The 20,070-nt window shown below is 38.6% G+C and overlaps 1 protein-coding gene across 1 annotated transcript in view; it reads right to left on the reverse strand.

The window, feature by feature from the left end:
• The window catches only part of LOC139715598 (sodium leak channel NALCN-like), a 64,616-nt gene extending 50,183 nt beyond the window's left edge, over positions 1–14,433 (reverse strand). The window contains exons 1-10 of the mRNA XM_071627159.1: positions 14,024–14,433; positions 12,468–12,551; positions 10,879–11,018; positions 9,480–9,617; positions 7,272–7,417; positions 5,831–5,973; positions 4,121–4,229; positions 3,237–3,472; positions 1,149–1,322; positions 284–343 (exon numbers count right to left, since the gene is read on the reverse strand). Coding sequence (XP_071483260.1) covers positions 284–343; positions 1,149–1,322; positions 3,237–3,472; positions 4,121–4,229; positions 5,831–5,973; positions 7,272–7,417; positions 9,480–9,617; positions 10,879–11,018; positions 12,468–12,551; positions 14,024–14,326 — 1,533 coding nt within the window. The 5' untranslated portion in view covers positions 14,327–14,433. The remainder of the gene's footprint in view (positions 1–283; positions 344–1,148; positions 1,323–3,236; positions 3,473–4,120; positions 4,230–5,830; positions 5,974–7,271; positions 7,418–9,479; positions 9,618–10,878; positions 11,019–12,467; positions 12,552–14,023) is intronic.
• Positions 14,434–20,070: the final 5,637 nt, after the last annotated feature.

Here is a 20,070-nt window from a genome sequence, read left to right on the forward strand (position 1 = left end):
TAGTATTTCACACTTATGATATATTATTGACATAAGAACAGAATTTGTTTTGTTTGGTTTTTGGTTTTTTTGATGGCCATGATAGTGTGGAGCTGTTATGATGTCAGATATCAGTAGAGTCATTCACACTCCCTCACTTCACAGTCTTAAAAAAAAAAAAATGAAATTAGCTTGATCCAAGATGATGAACACATACATCAGGGCTTGCAACTGGCTATAGCATTGCTGCTCTCTCATTCTCTCTCAACATCGAACACATGCCGCTTTTTCAGAGCTCACTCACCTTCCTACTGAAATCCTCCAGCGTGGGGGAGAGCTTGATGAGTCGAAAGCATCGCATCACCTGAACGAGATGGAGACGGAGAGGGAAAGTAGACATTGCAAGTGATCTGAGACTAGTATGTTGTATAGTGTGAATAAAAAAAAAAAAAAAAAAGGTAATCCAACTTTGGAGGGCTACTATTTCATAATTATCACCTATGGAGAGTGCAATGTTGATTGTGAGGAAAGGGGAACTCTTCCTCTTTCAGTTGGTACCTAATTATGTTGACAAATGTCATGCATGACTGAGCACATGAACTTTAAAACCAACAATGACAAATTGCACTTTTTCAAATTTTGCGCGTTACTGTGAAGAAACAATGCATGTCTCACTGCATGGATGAGATCTGTCAATGAAAGTGGAGGCCAGCCTGCATACCTCCAAAGTTGGATTACCTTTTTTTTTTTTATAGGCACTGTATCATAGGGGGCAAGGCAAAGCACAGCAGTTAGTGAGAATATATTTCCCTCATCCAAAACAATGGTTGCAGATGGACAAGGTGATGGCCGGCAGAGAATGAAAGGCTTTCAGCGATGTAATTCCATTTTGGGGGATCCAAATTTCAAAATTACAGGGCTACAGGATTTCAAAATGTCATAACTTCCTTATTTTTCATCCGATTTTGATCAAATTTTCATTGTCGTGCAAAGACAATTTTACTCCTTCTTTTCAGAATAACTTTCAACTGCACTGGAATTCAAGTAGTCAATTAGGTATCAAAGATCATTTTTACACCTCCTTCTTCTCCCATCCCCCTCCCCCCCCCCCCACAAAAAAAAAGAGAGAGAGAGAGAGAAAGAAAAAGAGAGAATGCACGTATACGCACCTGGAAATATGCAAGCTGCGTTAAATAGAGTTCATTTCGGTGGACAATTCGAATAGTGTTCCCAATCGCAAGGACAAGCTCAAATTTGTGGAGAGAACGCTTGTAGTAGCCACAGATACCAAGACACCACACTTTGAAGATCACCTCGATGTCAAAGAGCAAAGTAAAGACAACCTGGATGGAGAATATCAAACAAAAATACAAATGGGCCGTGAAGCGAGAAAAGGGCCATTAGGGCATGAAATACCAAAAATGAGTTTTCATCGTCACACTGAAGAATGAACTTTGATGCATTTACATCTATGGAAACCGTTTTCTGAAATTCCACTCCTAAATGCCCCAATTATGACATTTAAAAAAGCATGTTTTGTCCACATCCTGTCATTTTTGGATGCATCTATGCATGTGTGCACAGCTAGCTAGCTGATATTCTTTTTTTCTTTTTTTTTTACGTATACAGTGCAGTCCTGTTATAACGAACATGGTTATAACGAAATTCTGGGTACAACGAAGTAAAAATTCAGGCCGCAACATTATCCACTCTATTTATTTTTATTTCGATATAACGAAAGAAAATTGCCGGTCCTGAGGACTTCATTATAACAAGAGTCCACTGTATTGGTTTGTTAAATTTCCGCGCTATATGTGGAATCTGTGCGCGACAGCGCTAAGGGCCCTTTTCTCGCATCACAGACCAAATATAAAATCACGTAAAGAAACTGCCACTTTTTACCCTTATAGAGATCTGAAGCCTATTTCTATCGAACGATAAAAATTCAAGGCGATGCATGCAACATTTTAAACTGTTCCTTCGTAGAAACCCATCAGGTATGGTACGAGTGGAAATTTTCATGCATTTCGTGCAACCAGAAACCAGCACAAAAATAAAAGCAAGTGAATATTTCTGCTTGCTATATGTTCTAGTAGTTCATGGCCTGATTCCGCAGAATTAAAAACACGCACAACTCATCTTAGACCCCGTTTACAGTGCGAGGCTCGGCCGCTGCGAGGCTCGGCCGCTGCTCGGCCGCGGCCCAGCCCACCTTCATCTCAGTGTAAACGCGCAAAAGGCCAAATGCGAGGCCAAAATTGGCCTCGCTCTGGAGGTGGTCTCGGCCGCTGCTCGGCCGCGGCCGAGTCCAGCCTTTTCTCAGTGTAAACGCAAACTGGGCCAAATGCGCGGCCAATTTTAGTCTGGTTTCCAAACCCTCTGCCTGTATCTTTCGCTTTTCAGGACATTAACCCCCTGAACGTCGAAAACTAGTATAGTTTAAGGTGGTTTTGTCCTGCAAAGGATTTCTTCCTTCAGCAAAGGCCTTTGCCCGAACGGCAACTTTGTCGCCACAGAATTCAGTTGGCAAAGGGTCTGAAAACCAGACAATACCAAATTGCGTTCGTTTACAAGCGGAGCGCCACTACCACAAAATATTGAAAGGTTTAAATTAAAAGCGCGGCCAAGCCCAGCGGTGTAAATGGACAAAATTGCGAGGCTCGGCCGTGCAATTGAGGCCGGGCTCGGCCGCGGCCAAGCCAGGCCCCGCACTGTAAACGGGGTCTTACCCGCCGAACGTGAAAAATTACCACTTTTTACAGTAGTGGTTGATAAAAGGTCATGCCAGATGATCCTTTATCCATGTTTTTAGGTGGTTGATGCGAGGTGGATGTGTGGACGAATTTCAGTAGAAACAGAGTGGGTTAAGAAATGTAGTGGGTTGGACATCTCAGATTCTTATTGGGAAATTCTGTGCATTATTTCGTTGATCATAAGGCAGTGTGTGTGTGACTCTATGATACATGACTTCCTGGTTCGTCGCATTTTGCAAGTTCACTTGAATTACTTTTCATCACTGCATATTTCGATGCTCAGTAGAAACAGTCTAGGTAGTTAAATTCACAATTGTGGAGTACAGAACTGGATGGAGAAACGTATGCGTGCATGACACATTCATATCTGGATCAGAGCTAATATTTTCGCATGTTTTTAAATTCGCAAATAGCACTGCACTTCCAAAATTCCCGAAAATAAAAATCTCGCAAAATATTCGGTATATACAGTGCAGTTATTATCTTTCTCCTGCCTTCGCTTACCTGTGCTATGTAGAGCCAGCGGTGGTAACGCTCCCTCAGCCTGTCGTTGTCCCGGTAGAACATGTTGTACGTGGATGCGAGGACAGCATCCAAGGCAACGCATCCCAGGATGAAAAAGTGGAATGAACGCGACTCCAGGACGCTCTGGAGGCATTTGGGAGCAGGGCCACGACTGTTGTTCTCATCCACAACTGTTAGTTTCCATGGTGTGTACGTACCATCATCTTGTAGGACCTAGATGAAAGAGACGAGAGTTCCGTGACAGCTACCAGCAATCACTTCGGGCTTTAATCACATAAACTTAATCTATAATGATAGTAATGATGATTATTCAGATTTAGATTCAGATTCAGATTCATCTTAAATGAACAATGATGGGAAACTGAAATTTAATTTTCATTAACATTTGTGCAACAATCATGACAATACAAACACATCTCACATCACAGTTACTTGTTTCAATGACAGTTACAACGAACATTATAAGCATAATATATAAATAAATCAACTAAAAATGTCCCTATGATTAATGTGCCTCTGCTGTGTCACATAATTTTCCAAAGAAGTTTACAGTACATCCTAACAACAACAATTATGACAAACTACATTTCTACAGTGGACATCACCGTAGATGTATTCCCTATGTGGTTTGTAGATAGAGAAAGTGCAACAGAAATGAACAGAAGAGGATCATGAGAAAATATGCAAATCAATTCAATTTTGGAAAAGGCAGTAACAATCAATATTCAAATATTGACATTAATAAACATTGATTTCACTTTTTAGGTCTGGCAGTAAGTAGAGTGCAGCACTTTTAGTTATTTCTGTCTTTTCTGACAATGAGTAAAGTCAGCGACCACCTAAGAATCAGCGGCATTGATAGCCTACCTTAGAGTCGATGCTGGACGACGCAGTGCCCCCTCTGGACCACATCTGACGGAACTGTACCCGGATCTCGGCAAAGGTCTCAATGATCACAGCTATGAAGACATTCTGCAAAAAACGTCAGTGATGTTTAAATCTCTACAGTTGTTGATCTACACTCAGTTAGACAATATCACAATGGCATCAATGTCATGGGAATGTGGAGGTTGGGAAGGGAGAATTTACTGATGTCACTCCATATGAAGCAAGGCACCTGAATCTGAAAAGATGTCATCGAACATGATTTTAAGTTTGGTCAAATATTAAAGGAGACTTACATCTTGTAAAATTGTACACATTTTGTCAGAATCAGATGTTCCTCTAGAGTTAGTATGTTTGTTTGTTTTTGTCCTTTTTTTTTTTTGGGGGGGGGGTAAAAGGAGGGGTTATGAATACATGCTGTAACCACTACACAAAAAGACAAAAGACAAGACCTTTTATTTCTGTATTTAGCAACATCGACTGGAGCAATATCACTTACTTGTACAAAGAAATGAATAAAATACAAAGCGCGAGGGAGTACTGATTACTGTAAAATTGGATATTTTCGCACGACTAATTTTTCGCGCTTGGCCGGGTCAGAAGAGTTTCGTGCGTTTCTAATTCCGCAGAATCAAGACATCACACACAGGAACGTATGGCAAACAAAAATATTTGTGTGCTTTTATTTTCGCGCAAGTTTCTGGTTGCGCGAAATGCGCAAAAATTTCAACTCCACGAAAATTTCCATTTTTACAGTACTCTAGTTTGAGCCCAGAGGGCATACATGTAGCTGTCTGTGGTATTAACTCTTAACAGCCCTTTTGAGGTAACTATATGGGCTGCAATGTACAATGGTTCATCGACACTGAGATATGCTCACCATTTATCAAATTTCCAAGTGAATCAAAACTGTGACATGATTTGTGGTTTATATTTGACCACTGTACTCTGGAGGACATCATGAGGACACTGCCAATGGTTCCTTGGATTGGAATCTATTAAACAGTAGTGCAGCCAAACGCTTGCATCATTTGACAAGATGTATTATCCAGACAATGAATGAATGAATGAATGAATGAATGAATGAATGAATGAATGAATGAATACATAAATAAATGAATAAATAAATAAATAAATGAATGAATGAATGAATGAATGAATGAATGAATGAATGAATGAATGAATGAATGAATGAATGAATGAATGAATGAATGAATGAATGAATGAATGAATGAATGAATGAATGAATGAATGAATGAATGAATGAATGAATGAATGAATGAATAAATAAATAAATAAATAAATAAATAAATAAATAAATAAATAAATAAATAAATAAATAAATAAATAAACAAATAAATAAATAAATAAATAAATAAATAAATAAATAAATAAATAAATAAATAAACAAATAAATAAATAAATAAATAAATAAATAAATGAACGAACGAACGAATGAATGAATAAATCAATCAATCAATCAATCAATCAATAAATCAATCAATCAATCAATCAATCAGTCAATCAATCAATCAATCAATCAATCAATCAATAAACACTGATGAGTCTATTTAATTCTACAGCCATCATAATCATTGAATTTAGTGGTACTCTGCTCAGTAAATTCTAGATGCCTGGTAAGGGTACACACTATGACTTTGGAATCTTGGCTCAAGGGACAACCTCACCTTGACCAGCCATGCCAGGAAGAAGATCATGGTGATGAAAAAGAAGTAGCCCCGCCAGGAAGGGAAACTGTCCGTCACTTTATACATGATGAAGACCCAGCCTTCCAAGGAGGCACTCTCATACACAGTAAAGATGCTTACTCCTGTTGAAAGAAGACACCAGAATTGACAAACTCACAAACTTTCAAAAAGAGGGTAATGAAAACTCTTGTTGTGGTTGGGTTATCCCTCCTTCCCACTGTACCTGACATAGCCGAATTGAGTCCCTAGCTACCATGACAAACTGCACTTTATATGTTTATCTATTATCAATTATAAAATGGGTTCAAGAATGTAGCCAATTGGAAGCGCTGAAATGAGTCACGTGTGCGTGCATAATTTCTTACTATTGCAAGGCGCCGTGCAAAAAAGCGTAAAGTCACCAGAGACTCCAACCCCAAGCACCTTCTGATCTGGAGATTCTCCCGCCCGAAACTCCTAGCAAACGGGAGACTTCAAGTTGACGTGTGCGAAGCGCGAAGTTCCTAGGATTCTAGATGTTCTCTGGTGCTATCTAAGGCTTATTTTTTCAACATACGATAGAAATAAGTAAGAAATCCTTTCCACCGGGAGACACAGAGCCAGGGCGGGAGAAATCAAATCTCAAACGGGAGAACGGGAGATTGTGCAAAAATGAGCTTTCGGCGGGAGATCTCCCGTCGAAAACGGGAGAGTTGGAGTCTCTGAGTCACTGACGTCACAATGTTTACACTAGCAGTGCACACTCAATCAGTTGTTACAAGTGTGTCGCGCACTACTATACGCGCTGTCAATCCTGTAAACAACTTGTAGTTCGGGCTACCAGCCGGCCTTTCTTGTGCATAACATGTGGCGTACGTATAGGCTTATACATACAGTACTTATATGTGCGGGATTTCCGAGTGCGACGTGCGTAAATGTTTGGGACGAACATCTTCGGACATCTTGACTTTTGAGCCAGTGCTACATGTAGCTGACTGGTATTGACCCACAAAGGTACATGAAAAATGCTGTTAGTTTTTTACCCATTTTATAAATCAAATAATACACAGGTTTGAGTTTGTGACGTTAGTGGAGATGCAGCTCACTCTTGAGTATTTACAATGTAGTGCAACATGCACTCGGCTTCGCCTCGTGCATATTTCACAATTGTAAATACCCTCGAGTACGCTACATCTCCACTAACGCACTCTCACCTGTGTATTATTATTACAAAAATGCTCAATGTTTACATGTTGTGGCACAACCAAGAACGGATGCGGCACAATACACAGCAGATCGCAAGAAATCGCAACAGTTTACTTGGGTGCTTGGTCAGAGGGCGAGCTCTGAACACAGAAATTCTCAAGCAGTGTCTCATTTCTCTGTACACTGATTACTAAAAAAGCACACATTCTCTGGAGTTCACAGCTTGCTTTCATACCTATGTGCTGAAAGTTGTTGTAGCCAGAGATGGAGTGATTGAGACTGACCGCTTTGCACGACATGTTCCCCGGACACTGGGCTGCACTGTCCATGTCTGGGTTACAGTGGGTATCAGGAATCGCCAATCGATTGACATCAAAAAATCTGTGAACGAAAGAGACAGTTTGAAAAAAAAGAAGAAGCAAATGGCTTAATTCATACTGTAAAAGTGTACATTTTTGCTGTCTGGAAATTTTTTATGCATTTCATGCAACCAGAAACCAGCATAAAAATAAAAGCATGTGAACATTTTTGCTTGTCATATATGTTCCAGTTGTTCATGTCTTGATTCCGCAGAATTAAGAACACACAAACAAGCAACAAGCAACAAGCAACTCCCTTGGAAAAGTTTTTATTCCATCTGAAATGCAATGTATGGACAAGGGTACACCGAAATCATATTGCCTCCAAGCATCCATGTGTTTTTGCACTGAAATCACATAAAACATCTCAGGAGCCACATTTTGTATTTTCTCTTAATAGTGTGTGAAAGGGATTGTACAGTACTGCTTGAGGTGAGGATTCAGCTTTTAACATTTTGCAAGATATTTAGAAACCATTCTACGAAATGTTTAAGAACATGCAATTCTAAGGGGAATCAAAAGTTTGTTTGATGAAAATTGGTTTTGAAATGACAGAGATATCCAAAAACAAGGTACACTATGTAAAACAAAGAGATCCTAATAAAAGCTGTGGCCCGTCGATTGTATTAGGATCACTTTTTTGGATATCTCAGCCATTTGAAAACCAAATTTCATCAAATAAATGTTGAATCCTTCTTGGAATTACATGCTCTCTCATATTTCATAAGAGGTTTCTCATTATCTCACCAAAAAATTTTATAAACCTGAAGATAAATCTCAATCAAAACTATACGATCCCTTTAACCCTAACCAGGCAGGGCTTTTTGGGGTGTTCTGTGGCTGAGGGGGGGTTGATTCAACCCCCCATGAGATCTCGGCCGTCGATCGACCATGAAAATTGGCACATACATTACCTGTGGCATAATCTACCACATAATACAAAAAGAAATGGAAATTTTCATTATATTCATTAATTATGCTAATATATGCATAAAATCATACATTTTGCTCTTACTCAGAAAGTAAAGCTCCTAGAATCCTAATTTTTGGTGATAACATAATTTGAAGCATTCCTAACTATGTATTAGAAAAAAGAATCTGGTATCAAACTACTTATGCATTTTATTGTTTTATGAATTTCTTATGTATTTCTTCGTTTTTCCACCTTTTGTTTTATCATTTATTTTTGCAAAATTTATGACAGACCCTTTTCCAAGCATAATTATGCATTTTGTAGCATTTTGTAGCAAAATGTACAATATAGGTCAAAAATCAAGGTCAAAGGTCAAAGAAGTCAAAGGTCAAAATTCTGTGTAGAAGTTTTGAAGCCCTCACCTAGTGCCATCACATAAAGCAAACGGAATCGAAATCGGGATAGAAATGGCGAAGGAGTAGCATTTTGTAGCAAAATGTACAATACAGGTCAAAAATCAAGGTCAAAGGTCAAAGAAGTCAAAGGTCAAAATTCTGTGTAGAGGTTTTGAAGCCCTCACCTAGTGCCATCACATAAAGCAAACAGAATCGAAATCGGGTTAGAAATGGCGAAGGAGTAGCATTTTGTAGTAAAATGTACAATATAGGTCAAAGGTCACAACTGAAATTCTGTGTAGAAGTTTCAAAACTCCCATGTAGTGCTATCATATAAAGCAAACAGAATCAAAATTGGCTCTTAAATGACAGAGAAGTAGCAAATTGAACATTTTGATCACACATGGACGCACACACACACATACACACAGACATACACACGGACACACACACACATACGGAGCCCGTTTCATAGTCCCCTGCTCGAACTCGTTCGGCGGGGACAATAAGGTGAGAACTCCACTTGCATAGACTTTACATACAAAATCACGTTTTTGAGCCATTTTCGGTCGGACAGGCGTGTATAAAAGGTCGTGCAGCGTCGTAACGGTATGCGCGATTTTTGCGAAAATGGTATCAAAAGATGCGTGAGACTTGAAAGTAAAAAGTCAGCGAACGGCGCAGTCAAAAAATTTCACGCGGCGAAATAGTCGCGAAAAATGTCAGGGGGGGTTGATTCAACCCCCCCGGCCTTTTTAGGGTTAAAGCATGCTCACTTTGAGGAAGAGGGCTCGGTTTCAGTCTCGATGCAGTGAGTAGACAGTTTGCCAAACATCTGGACTCCCAGCATGCCATAGAGGACCAGGAAGAAGACCAGGAAGATAGTGACACTCCACACCTGTTGACCTGAACGCCTGAAAACACACAAACAGACACATACAAAAACAAGACGCTGTAAAACATGATATATTCGCGGCATAAAAATTTCACAAATTGGAGCTGACGGCCTTTCTTGCAGCATGAAATTTTCGCGACTTGCCACTGGCATCCAATGCATATTGTGTAGGCAAGAACTTTTGCGTGCATTTTAATTTTACGAATGTTGCTGCTCGCGAAATTAAAATGGACGCAACATTCCTCGTTTTACAGTAGTCAATAAAGGGATGGTATAGTTTTGGTTGAGATGGGGATTCAGATTTGAAGTTTTTGTGAGATAATTTGAAACCACTTAAATGAAATATGAAGGACGTACAATTCTAAGAGGAATTCAAAGTTTACTTGATGAAAATCAATTTTGAAATGGCCGAGATATCCAAAAACATGGGGGTCCCAATAGAAGGTGGGACCCATCTTTTATTGGGACCATTTTGTTTTGCTTTACTTATGGATATTTTGGCCTTTTCAAAACTGATTTTCATCAAATAAACTTTGCATTCCTCTTAGAATTGTATGTCCTTGATATTTCATTTAAGTTATGTCTAATTTTCTTGCATAAAGTTAAAGACTAAATCCCTATCTCAACCAAAACTATACCATCCCTTTTAAAAAAGCTCTCCAGGCATTACCTTGCTATTGTAACTCACTAATTAATATAAATTATAATGGGTATGAAGATTTCATACTATTAGACTACATATTCATGGCAATAAGTGAGCATAAGCCAATAAATAAATCATACCAGATACGTAGTTCTTGGAGAAAACAGCCATGAAGTATATGGTTTACATCGTGTGGCAAAAAAGACATACAGGTTACCCCCTCTGTTTGAACATTTTTGGTAAACTATATGGGATCTGCAAACATTTGTCTTCTGTGTTTACAATGGCACAACATCCCATTCATTGATCAAAGGAATAAACAATACTTTTAGCAAGCAAACTGCATGAGGTTTCACTAAATAACACATTATTCAGGTTGATAAATTCCAGTGCGCCCAAGAGATACCTGGCTACACAATTACTGCAAAAACATGAATGATACTAGACAAGGAGTATACTTGAAGTGACTATTAACTTCAATTATCCATGGGCGTGAGTATACACATCTTACATTTGAACTACAATATGTATCTTTACATGTTTCTACATTCACATGAATCGATGGCTGGTCGCAGATTAAAGACATCTACTCATACAAAATTGCATACAAACATATTGTTATTGTATCACCACTTACTTGAAGATCTGTTTCACCCTGGCCTTGGGTAGCTTGAACTTTAGGTACACCCTAAAGGTTCTGATCATGATGAACGGTCTAGGAGCTCGCAGGATGGTGTATGGTGTGTAGGGATTCACCCACTCCGTAATCTGGCATATCTGTATCGCATAGAGCAGGAGATATGAAAATCCAACGCTAAATTTACAGAAGCACTTCATATTGAAATGCTTCTCAATCAAGAGTTATGAGAAAGGGTGTAAATACTTTCAATTTCCACATTTCATTTGTCAGTGTTTGTGACACTCAACCTTATTCCATCCAGAGGGGGGGAAAAATAACCAATCTCACTCTAATTTTCCCTTACCTTCAATTCAACAATGTTTAACTTCAGTCCATGTGATTCTAGAATATTCTTCAAAATGAAAAACATTAGCCATCACCCCATGACATTTGACCTCACGACATAAAAACAAAATACAGCCAACCTCGCCTAATACATCATGTATGACCTCGCATTTAAAGTCAAAATATTGGCCAAATCAAAGAAAATTCTACCTCCGACGAAAAGACGTGTAAATATGCCCTTTGGATTCAAATTATGCCAGGTTGACTGTAATTTCTAGCTCTAACCATTCATACAACAAGTTCATAAAAATATCAGAAGACATTCTCCTGTAATCACTGCAGTAAGAAGTTTAAGATTCATAATGTTTCTGTACGGATTACCTTGTGATAAGATTTCTACAAGTACCACTAGCCACTTGGACAAATATGTTGTAAAGAAATTTCCCACTAGAATTTGTCATTGAAAAAGAGGGAAGAATCAACTGCACCAACGTACCAGCTAGCTCAGACATTCCCTGCATAAGTGTTGGCAAACAACACAGCCCATCATGCTATGTAGTAGCCATGTACTGACACAAGGTTATGACCATGCATTCAATGACTGTATCAAACAGAAGGGTGTACATGCTCTAAAAGGCTAGTTACATCCAAGGAGTTTCGCAAGTGGAAGTAATTATCACATGAATAAACATAGTGATGGATGGGAAATGTTACTGGTGGACATATACTTACACAATGTGTAAAATGACATTAAAGGACAAGTCCACCTTCAAATACACGTGGATGAGAAGACTACTACAGCTTTGATGTCACATGTGTATGCAACGATAAAAAGAAAATATAAAGAAAATTCAAGATATTTTCACTTTTCTTGCATAATAAAACACTTGACTTCCCTCTTTCAGAAGGCAAGGGGGAATATTTCCCTTAACATACGTCAGTGACGAGTCAAGGAAATGCGCACTTTTTTTCAAAATGTACAATTGTGTGAAATTCTCTTTGTATTTTCCTTATATCGTTGTACGCACGTGACATCTTACACTGTAGTAGTCTTCTCATCCAGCAGTGACTATAAGTAGAAACTTCAAAAATTCATAATATTTAAACAGATTGTCTGATTTTCCTCAAACTCTTGCTGATGTGTTCCATTAATATTGCTGCATTCACTCAATCCACATGTCTATGAAGGTGGACTTGTCCTTTAAAATAACCACTGAAACACACAGACATGCACGCACTAAAGAAACTTGATCATATCTCACCTGCAGCAGAACAGAGATCCAGAGGAATAAAACCATGGAAGCATCAAATCGGCCCCAGTTGTCTCGAAGATATGCATTCTCTCCCTGAAAACAAATATGTCATTCCATGAGAGGAGCATTTGTGCTGGCTAGTATTTATTTCTCTGCATACTACTTTATAGGAATATTTGTACGCACCTTTGCTTTAGAATATGAACTAGAAATGTCGCGATGGCGACTGGTATGCCTCTGCCATAATGCACGGTTCTCCTAATAGGTCTATACAATGTCTTGACAATGTGTGATGCCAGTTTCACATACTGTAAATGGCAAAATATTAAAATGACAGGTTTGTCACAAAATGTGTTGAATGTTCACTTTCCTTGAACTAGGTTTAATGGGATGAATGACTAAATTGTCTATGAGTGCAGGTATTTGGGGATTTGAGGATTTTTACTTTACTTTTGACCCTTTTTTAAGTTTATGCACAGATTCATTTTCAAGGTATGGAGAAAAAGTGTAATTTCAGTATTAAATAGTATAACAGTAGCATTTTAACCTGCCCTTTGACCTTTAATCTTTGACCCTATAACGCTAAAATTCCCATGAGAATCACTATCAGGTAGAACATGCATAAATATGTACTAAGTTTCGTGATGATACCTTGAGTCACTTTCGAAATATGGAGGAAGAACTGAAGTTTAGCACTTTAACTTGACCTTTGACCTTCAGGCAAGAAACTGCCCAGAGAATCTCTGTTTGGTCTTACATGCATACATTAAGTTTCAAGAAAAATCCTGCAAGGCATTGCATAAATATAAGGGAAAAAGTGAAATTTTGAGGAGTTGACCTTGACCTTTGACCCCTGACCTTTGATCTATGACCCCTAAATTCCCTAGATAATCACTGCCAGTCAGTACATGCATATGTATTAAGTTCCATGAAGATACCTTGAACCATTTGCGAGATATGAAGAAAAAAGTGAAATTTAAACATTTTCACTTGATCTTTGACCTTTGACCTCATGCCCAAAAACCTTGAGCATGTGCACCCAAAAGTTGACAGGCACAACTTCATCCACTTAAATACATATCATACATGCCAAGTTTCATTAGGATACCTCCAAAGGTTTTTTAGTAACGCTGTCCACAAAATTGATTACAGACGGAAGGACGGACGGAAGGATGGACGGAAGGACAGACGGACACACAACCCGAAAACATAATGCCTCCCGTGACACTTTGTGGCGGAGGCATAAAAATTATAATAAGCATTTACCAATAGTTACGGCTTTGTTGGTCATGGGTAATGCTTCATAAAGAGATCTTCAATTTGACTTGTTAAACAGATATTGCATCCGTCAGCTTACTGAGTGTCACCGAGATGTTGCCATGGTAACTGCAATCATTGTATGTTATACTGTACATTGGTGTAAAAAATTCTGCATGAATTGCAAATGGGTCTTGTTCTCAATATTCCCTTGTGTACCATTTGTTTATGCTGAAACAGTACAGTAATCCGATATGTTTTCTTTAAAAAAAAAAAGATGTATAATCAATATTATGGAGGCTACTCACAAAGAGGACACCCCGAGTGGACATCTTGGCGATCATCTCGGCGAAGAAGAGCAGCGTGACCATGCAGTCCACCACCAGTGTCATGAACTCCATGGAGGGAATTTCTTCAAAGGTCTTGGGCGTGTTGAAGCAGAGACATATGAAGCTCACCATGGCCGCGCCTCGCAGCACGCTGCGCACCCACGGCTGATTCACCCACTGGATCTTGGCATTGTCGGTGATGTTCTCGTCAGCGCCGTAGTCGGCAATGGGGATGTCATCCCCCAGCCGGGTGGTACTCTGCTTACGCTTCTTGAGCACCATCTCGCACTTGGAGCTGGGGCAGACAGGCTCAACTAAAGAGTCTCTTGGGTTAATCGTGCAGTTGCAATACACCAGTATCAAACCTGGTTTTTATTTACCACTGGACTGTTCCTTTAAAAAAAAAATAGATAAATAAATAAAAATTACAGCAAACAGCAAAGAAGGAAAAGACAAATGCAATGTAAATTGACACAGTCATAAAATCTAAACAATATATATTATATAATATTTATATTTATATATACTTTTTATGAGCAAATATTTTTATTAAATCCTTGCAGTTTTAGATCTCAGACTTCAACCAGTTTTTAATATCTTCCTATAGGCAATGGGCCGGATGCATAAACGCTAGCAATTGCTCGTGCTAGCCTTTTACTCGAATCCGTATGCATAAAAACAAGCAATTGCAGGCGAGCAGAAGCTTTTGCTAGCGAGCACAAGGAGACCTCTCTCCACGTGCGATCTGGCAGATCTGGGCTACTATAAAGCAGTGATGGGAATCAGCCGGTACGTGTGTGTGTATAGATGTGCCTGTGTGCATTTATGAGTGTCATTTCATAGCTCTTCTGCTATGTCAGGAAATGTTTTCGCATACACACACCCTTTCAAAGACATACTGTCACACTCGACTTTGTTCTTGTGTTTGCACAGGCGTGACGTCCCTTTTGTTGAAAACGCAAGCAATTGCTTGTGCGGGACAAGCAAGACCTTTTGCTACACGAGCTTGTGCTTTTGCTTGAAGCAACTGCTTACTTGTTTTATGCATTCGGCCCAATGGAGTTGAGCTCTACAGCAAAGAGCTGAGATATTTTGGGAGAGGTTACAGCCAGAAATGCGGCCTGTGGAGACGACAAGCACAAAGTCATTTTGAAACATGTTTACAGCTCCGAGTCTGACCTACTCATGCCAGTGTGCAGCATGCTCCTCGCATCAAACAGCGCAAGGGAGCTGTGTAGTGACAAGGCCTTCCTCTTGATTCGCATTACAAATCTAGAGTAGAGATGAAAAGCAACAACTCGAACCCCCAAATGGGATCTATAAGACCTTTGCAAACATTTTTGATAGTGGGTATTGAAACATGTTTCAAACAGTAAGGGAGAGATGATAAATGCAACCATCATAGATTGCAATTTCCATAGCATGCCACCTGCTTATCAGTGTGACCATTCATATCAAAACAATTAGCGGGTGAAAAAACATGGTGAGGAATACAGTCAAAGATAGAACCCAATTTCTATATTCATTAATATTGATACTGGCAGTAGATAGAAACACAAAACGAGATATAACCCCGGGGCGCTCCTTGTATTGTACAACACAGTTATACTGAACACTTCGCGTTCGGGTTGGTCACAGTTCAATGAGATATAGATCTAGGTACAGTACTGTGGAATAATCATTCCAAACATTGATGGTACAGGGGAATCCCATTATAACGAGATTGTCAGTTCCGGGTGATTTTTCCCGTTACATCCGGATTCTTGTTGTATCTAAACACTTATGGAATGCACAATTTATAAAATGCTCTCTTAAAATTGGGTTACATGCGTAAACAATATAACAACGTCATATTGATGAACAAAACAAGAAATATGACAGGAAAATGCGAGATCATTCTCACGATAATTACAACTATTTTTTTTTCTCAACGCTTGTTATCGAATGTTTCAGATTTGATAAATCATATAATCATGTCGTTGATGGGGCCTGCCTTTTGTTATCAGCATGCCAATCAATCTGCACATCTGAGAAGAGAGAGATGAAGCAAAATTTATACAACTAAAGGTAAGGTCATCGCACTCTCAACGCTGCGTTTAGTGTAACTCGCGTGGATGAAAGCTGTGACCAAAATCAGAATTTATCTTTCATTCTATGACAAATTATTGATATAAACCACATGTATTATGGTGAAAGTTTACACCACAATTTATACTCTCATTTTTCATTTCCTCCAGGGAAACCATGCCCAACATCCTATTATTCTCTCGCTATTACTGTACAGTGCGATGAGCGAAATGTGTGCTACTTTTACTTCAAGAGCGCCATGTGCTTCCAGCTTGTTGCGATGCATCAGGTTGAATGCGTGTTTTGCATGAATATTTTACCTGACGAGAATGACGGGTGAATGCCGTTTACGAAAACAAAACCAGTATCCGGTAACTGTGGATTGCAAAATCTACTGAATTGTTTGTATTTCGATAAGTTAGAGTTGAGTTAATTCAAACTTTAGCATACGACCCCATCATATTTTAATTTTGACATATAATTCACTATCTCTCATAATCAAAGTTACGTACATGGGTATCTAACTGAGCGGCTGTTTGCGAAAGCAGCGAATAATAGCAGATTTTAAATTTTGTCAGGGCTCAGTAACAGTTGCAATCAAACTCAAAGACGGTTTTCATTTTTTATAACCAGTTTTTTCTTATTGCAAAGGATTTTTGAACATGTTAAAAATTTCTCCCAAAACTTAAAATTCGCTGCATTCACCACTCAGTTAGATACTCCCGTTACATATCTTTGGAAAGGTTAACTTAACATTTCGGATACAAAACATGTACACCATTTTTTTCTTCTTTAAGCCATTAAAGAACGTTAATTCAAATTGAAGCGTTTGAGATAACATTTAACCATAAATGGCAAAGGCTATAGCTTCTATTCTGATGCTGTTCCATCACGGCCCTCGGAAAGAGACTTTATGTACTTGCGGCGCATGTTGATTGCATTCTGTTTGGCACTGGCAGATGTTAGTCTCTCCTTGCACACAATAACTCAGACATTATTCACAGAGAATTAACCTATTCTGGTTTTGAAATAGTGCATGATTTTGACCATTGTTTAGTTCGGTTTCAAAAGGAAAAAAAAAAGTTGTTGTTATATATCCACACAAATTTGTCTTTGTTTTTCTTCGTTTTTAGGCCCGAATCTCGCAATAACTGGAAAATCTCTATAGGCTAAGTATTAGACACGCAAATATATTTGGGACAGGACGATTTATCTTAATATGCACCACTCTATGTGGATTCTGGTTGTATCCGATCTCGTTATAACTGGATTTCCTGTAGTCTACTCATCCATTGATTGATATCTTTCTATGCATGAACTTAATTATTTCGATTCACCTCCGCCTCAAATTGATATTACCGGCAATAATGAGTCTACTATTACATAGCTCTTCTAGTCTACTCTAGACTATGTTAATGGAATGATGGCCGATAAAGTTAATGCATAGGTTTTTCAGTGATGTTGATTGTATAGATGACAGAGCTGAGCCTCTTTTAACACTTAAGAATAAGATGAATCATGCCTATTCATCAGTCTCCAGTGTATCCCTGACAAGTTCAGTATACCTTGTGATCGCTAACGAGTCAAGAACAATTACCTTACTTCTGCTCTGATTGACTCCCGCTATTAGTATTACCCTATCCCACACACACCCACTGTTCTCTCTGCAGGCAGCCAGCTGGCCGGAATGCAAAGGCTAGGGCAGCTGCTGGGTGTAGCTGCTCTACGCTGAAAAATACCTCACCACACATAAACGCGACAGAGGCATGCCAGCAATGCATACACAGAAATCCCTCGAACGTGACATTTTCACGTCAGGCAAAGAGATGAAGAACGGCTCAGTATCTCGATTTCAGTCATTCATATGCTAGTGAAATACGGAAGACGCCTCAATAAAAAATGACATACATTCGCAGGAGCAAACAATATACCACTGCAATTTGATTCATGACGAAAAATATGCGGCAACTTACCTCCTTTCGTCGGCTTTCACCACCTCCATCACCTGTCGGTCCCTGCGCCATTTTCTTCATACGTTTGCCGCATACTACTAGTATACTCTGCATGTACGATACGTATTTTGATGCTGCACACACACAGAATGACTGATATCATCGTGTGTTTCATGTACAAGTGTACATGTATGTTGTGTGTGTTCATACGTGGGTCATGATGATTCGGGCCATAGGATCGCATTTCCAAACATGGGGGATGGGAATTGGAATTTTGTACACAGGTCTGTGAATAGGCGTACACCAAGCTTTATTCTCAGTTATGATATATTTTATCAATAGTGAATCTATTCATAAAGAATCAGACGATGGTAAAGAAAGGACTAATTCGATACTTCAAATACGGTAGTCTCCCAGCACACAGAACTTGATTTCCCTATTTCAGAATGAACTAGCCCAATAAATGACTGAGTTGGACGATCGTGTCGTGCTCCTCACTGAAGATGGTGATAGAGCTCACACCACAGAGTTCTGTGGCTCACACATCCTACTGTGCTGGTACAATATGATTACAAAAATGTATACAAATTGATGCTGTAGTTATAACAGTTATAAGATCAGTCAAATGGTTGACAAATGACAATACTGCAGAGACGATATAAACATTACAATGACATCAAAAAGTTGAATCGATGTATGCCAAGTGAACTAGCTCCAATTGTATATGAAACACCTACTCATGAGCATTTTAGATATCTATCATCTTGCTCAATTTATTTCAGTCTTTTGTGTAGCTTTTATTTTCGTCATAGGCCAAACATGTTTTTATCGTTTCTTTGGTATATAGTAATAGAAACAGTTATGAAGTACATACATGTAATTAGTTTCATAAGATTTGAATGTTGATTACACCATGTAAGCGTAATCATATAAAGACTAAGAAAATTTCGCACCAGAAAGCCTGTAAAGAAAATGATACTGTAATATCAAAACTATATATTGATTACAAAGCATTTACTTTCGCATTTTCTAGGTACATGAACATGTAATTGTTTAACGTGTAATGTGTGCGTCTGGCTAATGGTTGTATGTATAATGTGTGTGTGTATGTGTGAGTGTGCGTTTGTGTATTTCTGTGTTTGAACACAAGACACATTACAAAATAATGGTCCACATGAAATTAAAGCATAGGAATTCACATAACATCTAGGCCTACTATGTACACGTGTACTATAGGTGCTATTTCTTTTAATATCAATCTTTTCATCCTTAATCATATATTAATGGTATCTTCATTCAACAAATCATTGATCGCAGCCAGAAGCTGAATTACAAATGATTTTACAAAAATGAACAATATATACATACACAGTATTACATAAATATAGGGGCCTACGAATGTAAAACTACAAAATCAAAATAACACACAGGCTCATACAAAACAAGAACCATTCAACAACAAAAAGAAATCCTCAGGCACTGCATACATACGAAAATAATGAGAGTTTAAATTGACGTGGACATCTGACCGCAAAAGTTTCCAAATCACTGCCAATCAGTACATGACTATTCACTTAATTCCATATCAATATACCTTGAACCATTTCATAAATATATAGAAAAATACATACATATAGAAAAATACAAAAAAAATCATACCGCACAAAACCCCATTCTCTATCTATTTCTCTCGCTCTCTTTCTCTCACCTTAATAGGCATATAGGCCTACTCATCTAAAATAAGACCATTAGGGTCTTCATTCACCTTACACACACGCGCGCGCACACACACACATACACACACACACACACACAAACGCAGACACACACACATGATGTACGGTGCTTATCATTCTCAACCGACGATATGATAAGCCTCATATAATAATTATAGGCCTACTCAGTTATATATGGGCCTACACACTCTCTCTCTCGGTATGACGTATGCATGTATTAATACATAATATCGTGTGTATTAATGTATATTGTTACGGGAGGTTAACTTGG

This window comes from Diadema antillarum, unplaced genomic scaffold (assembly GCF_040938485.1).
Source record: "Diadema antillarum isolate AM-2024a unplaced genomic scaffold, OU_Dant_1.0 scf00000052, whole genome shotgun sequence".
In the NCBI taxonomy this organism is placed as follows: Eukaryota; Metazoa; Echinodermata; class Echinoidea; order Diadematoida; family Diadematidae; genus Diadema; species Diadema antillarum.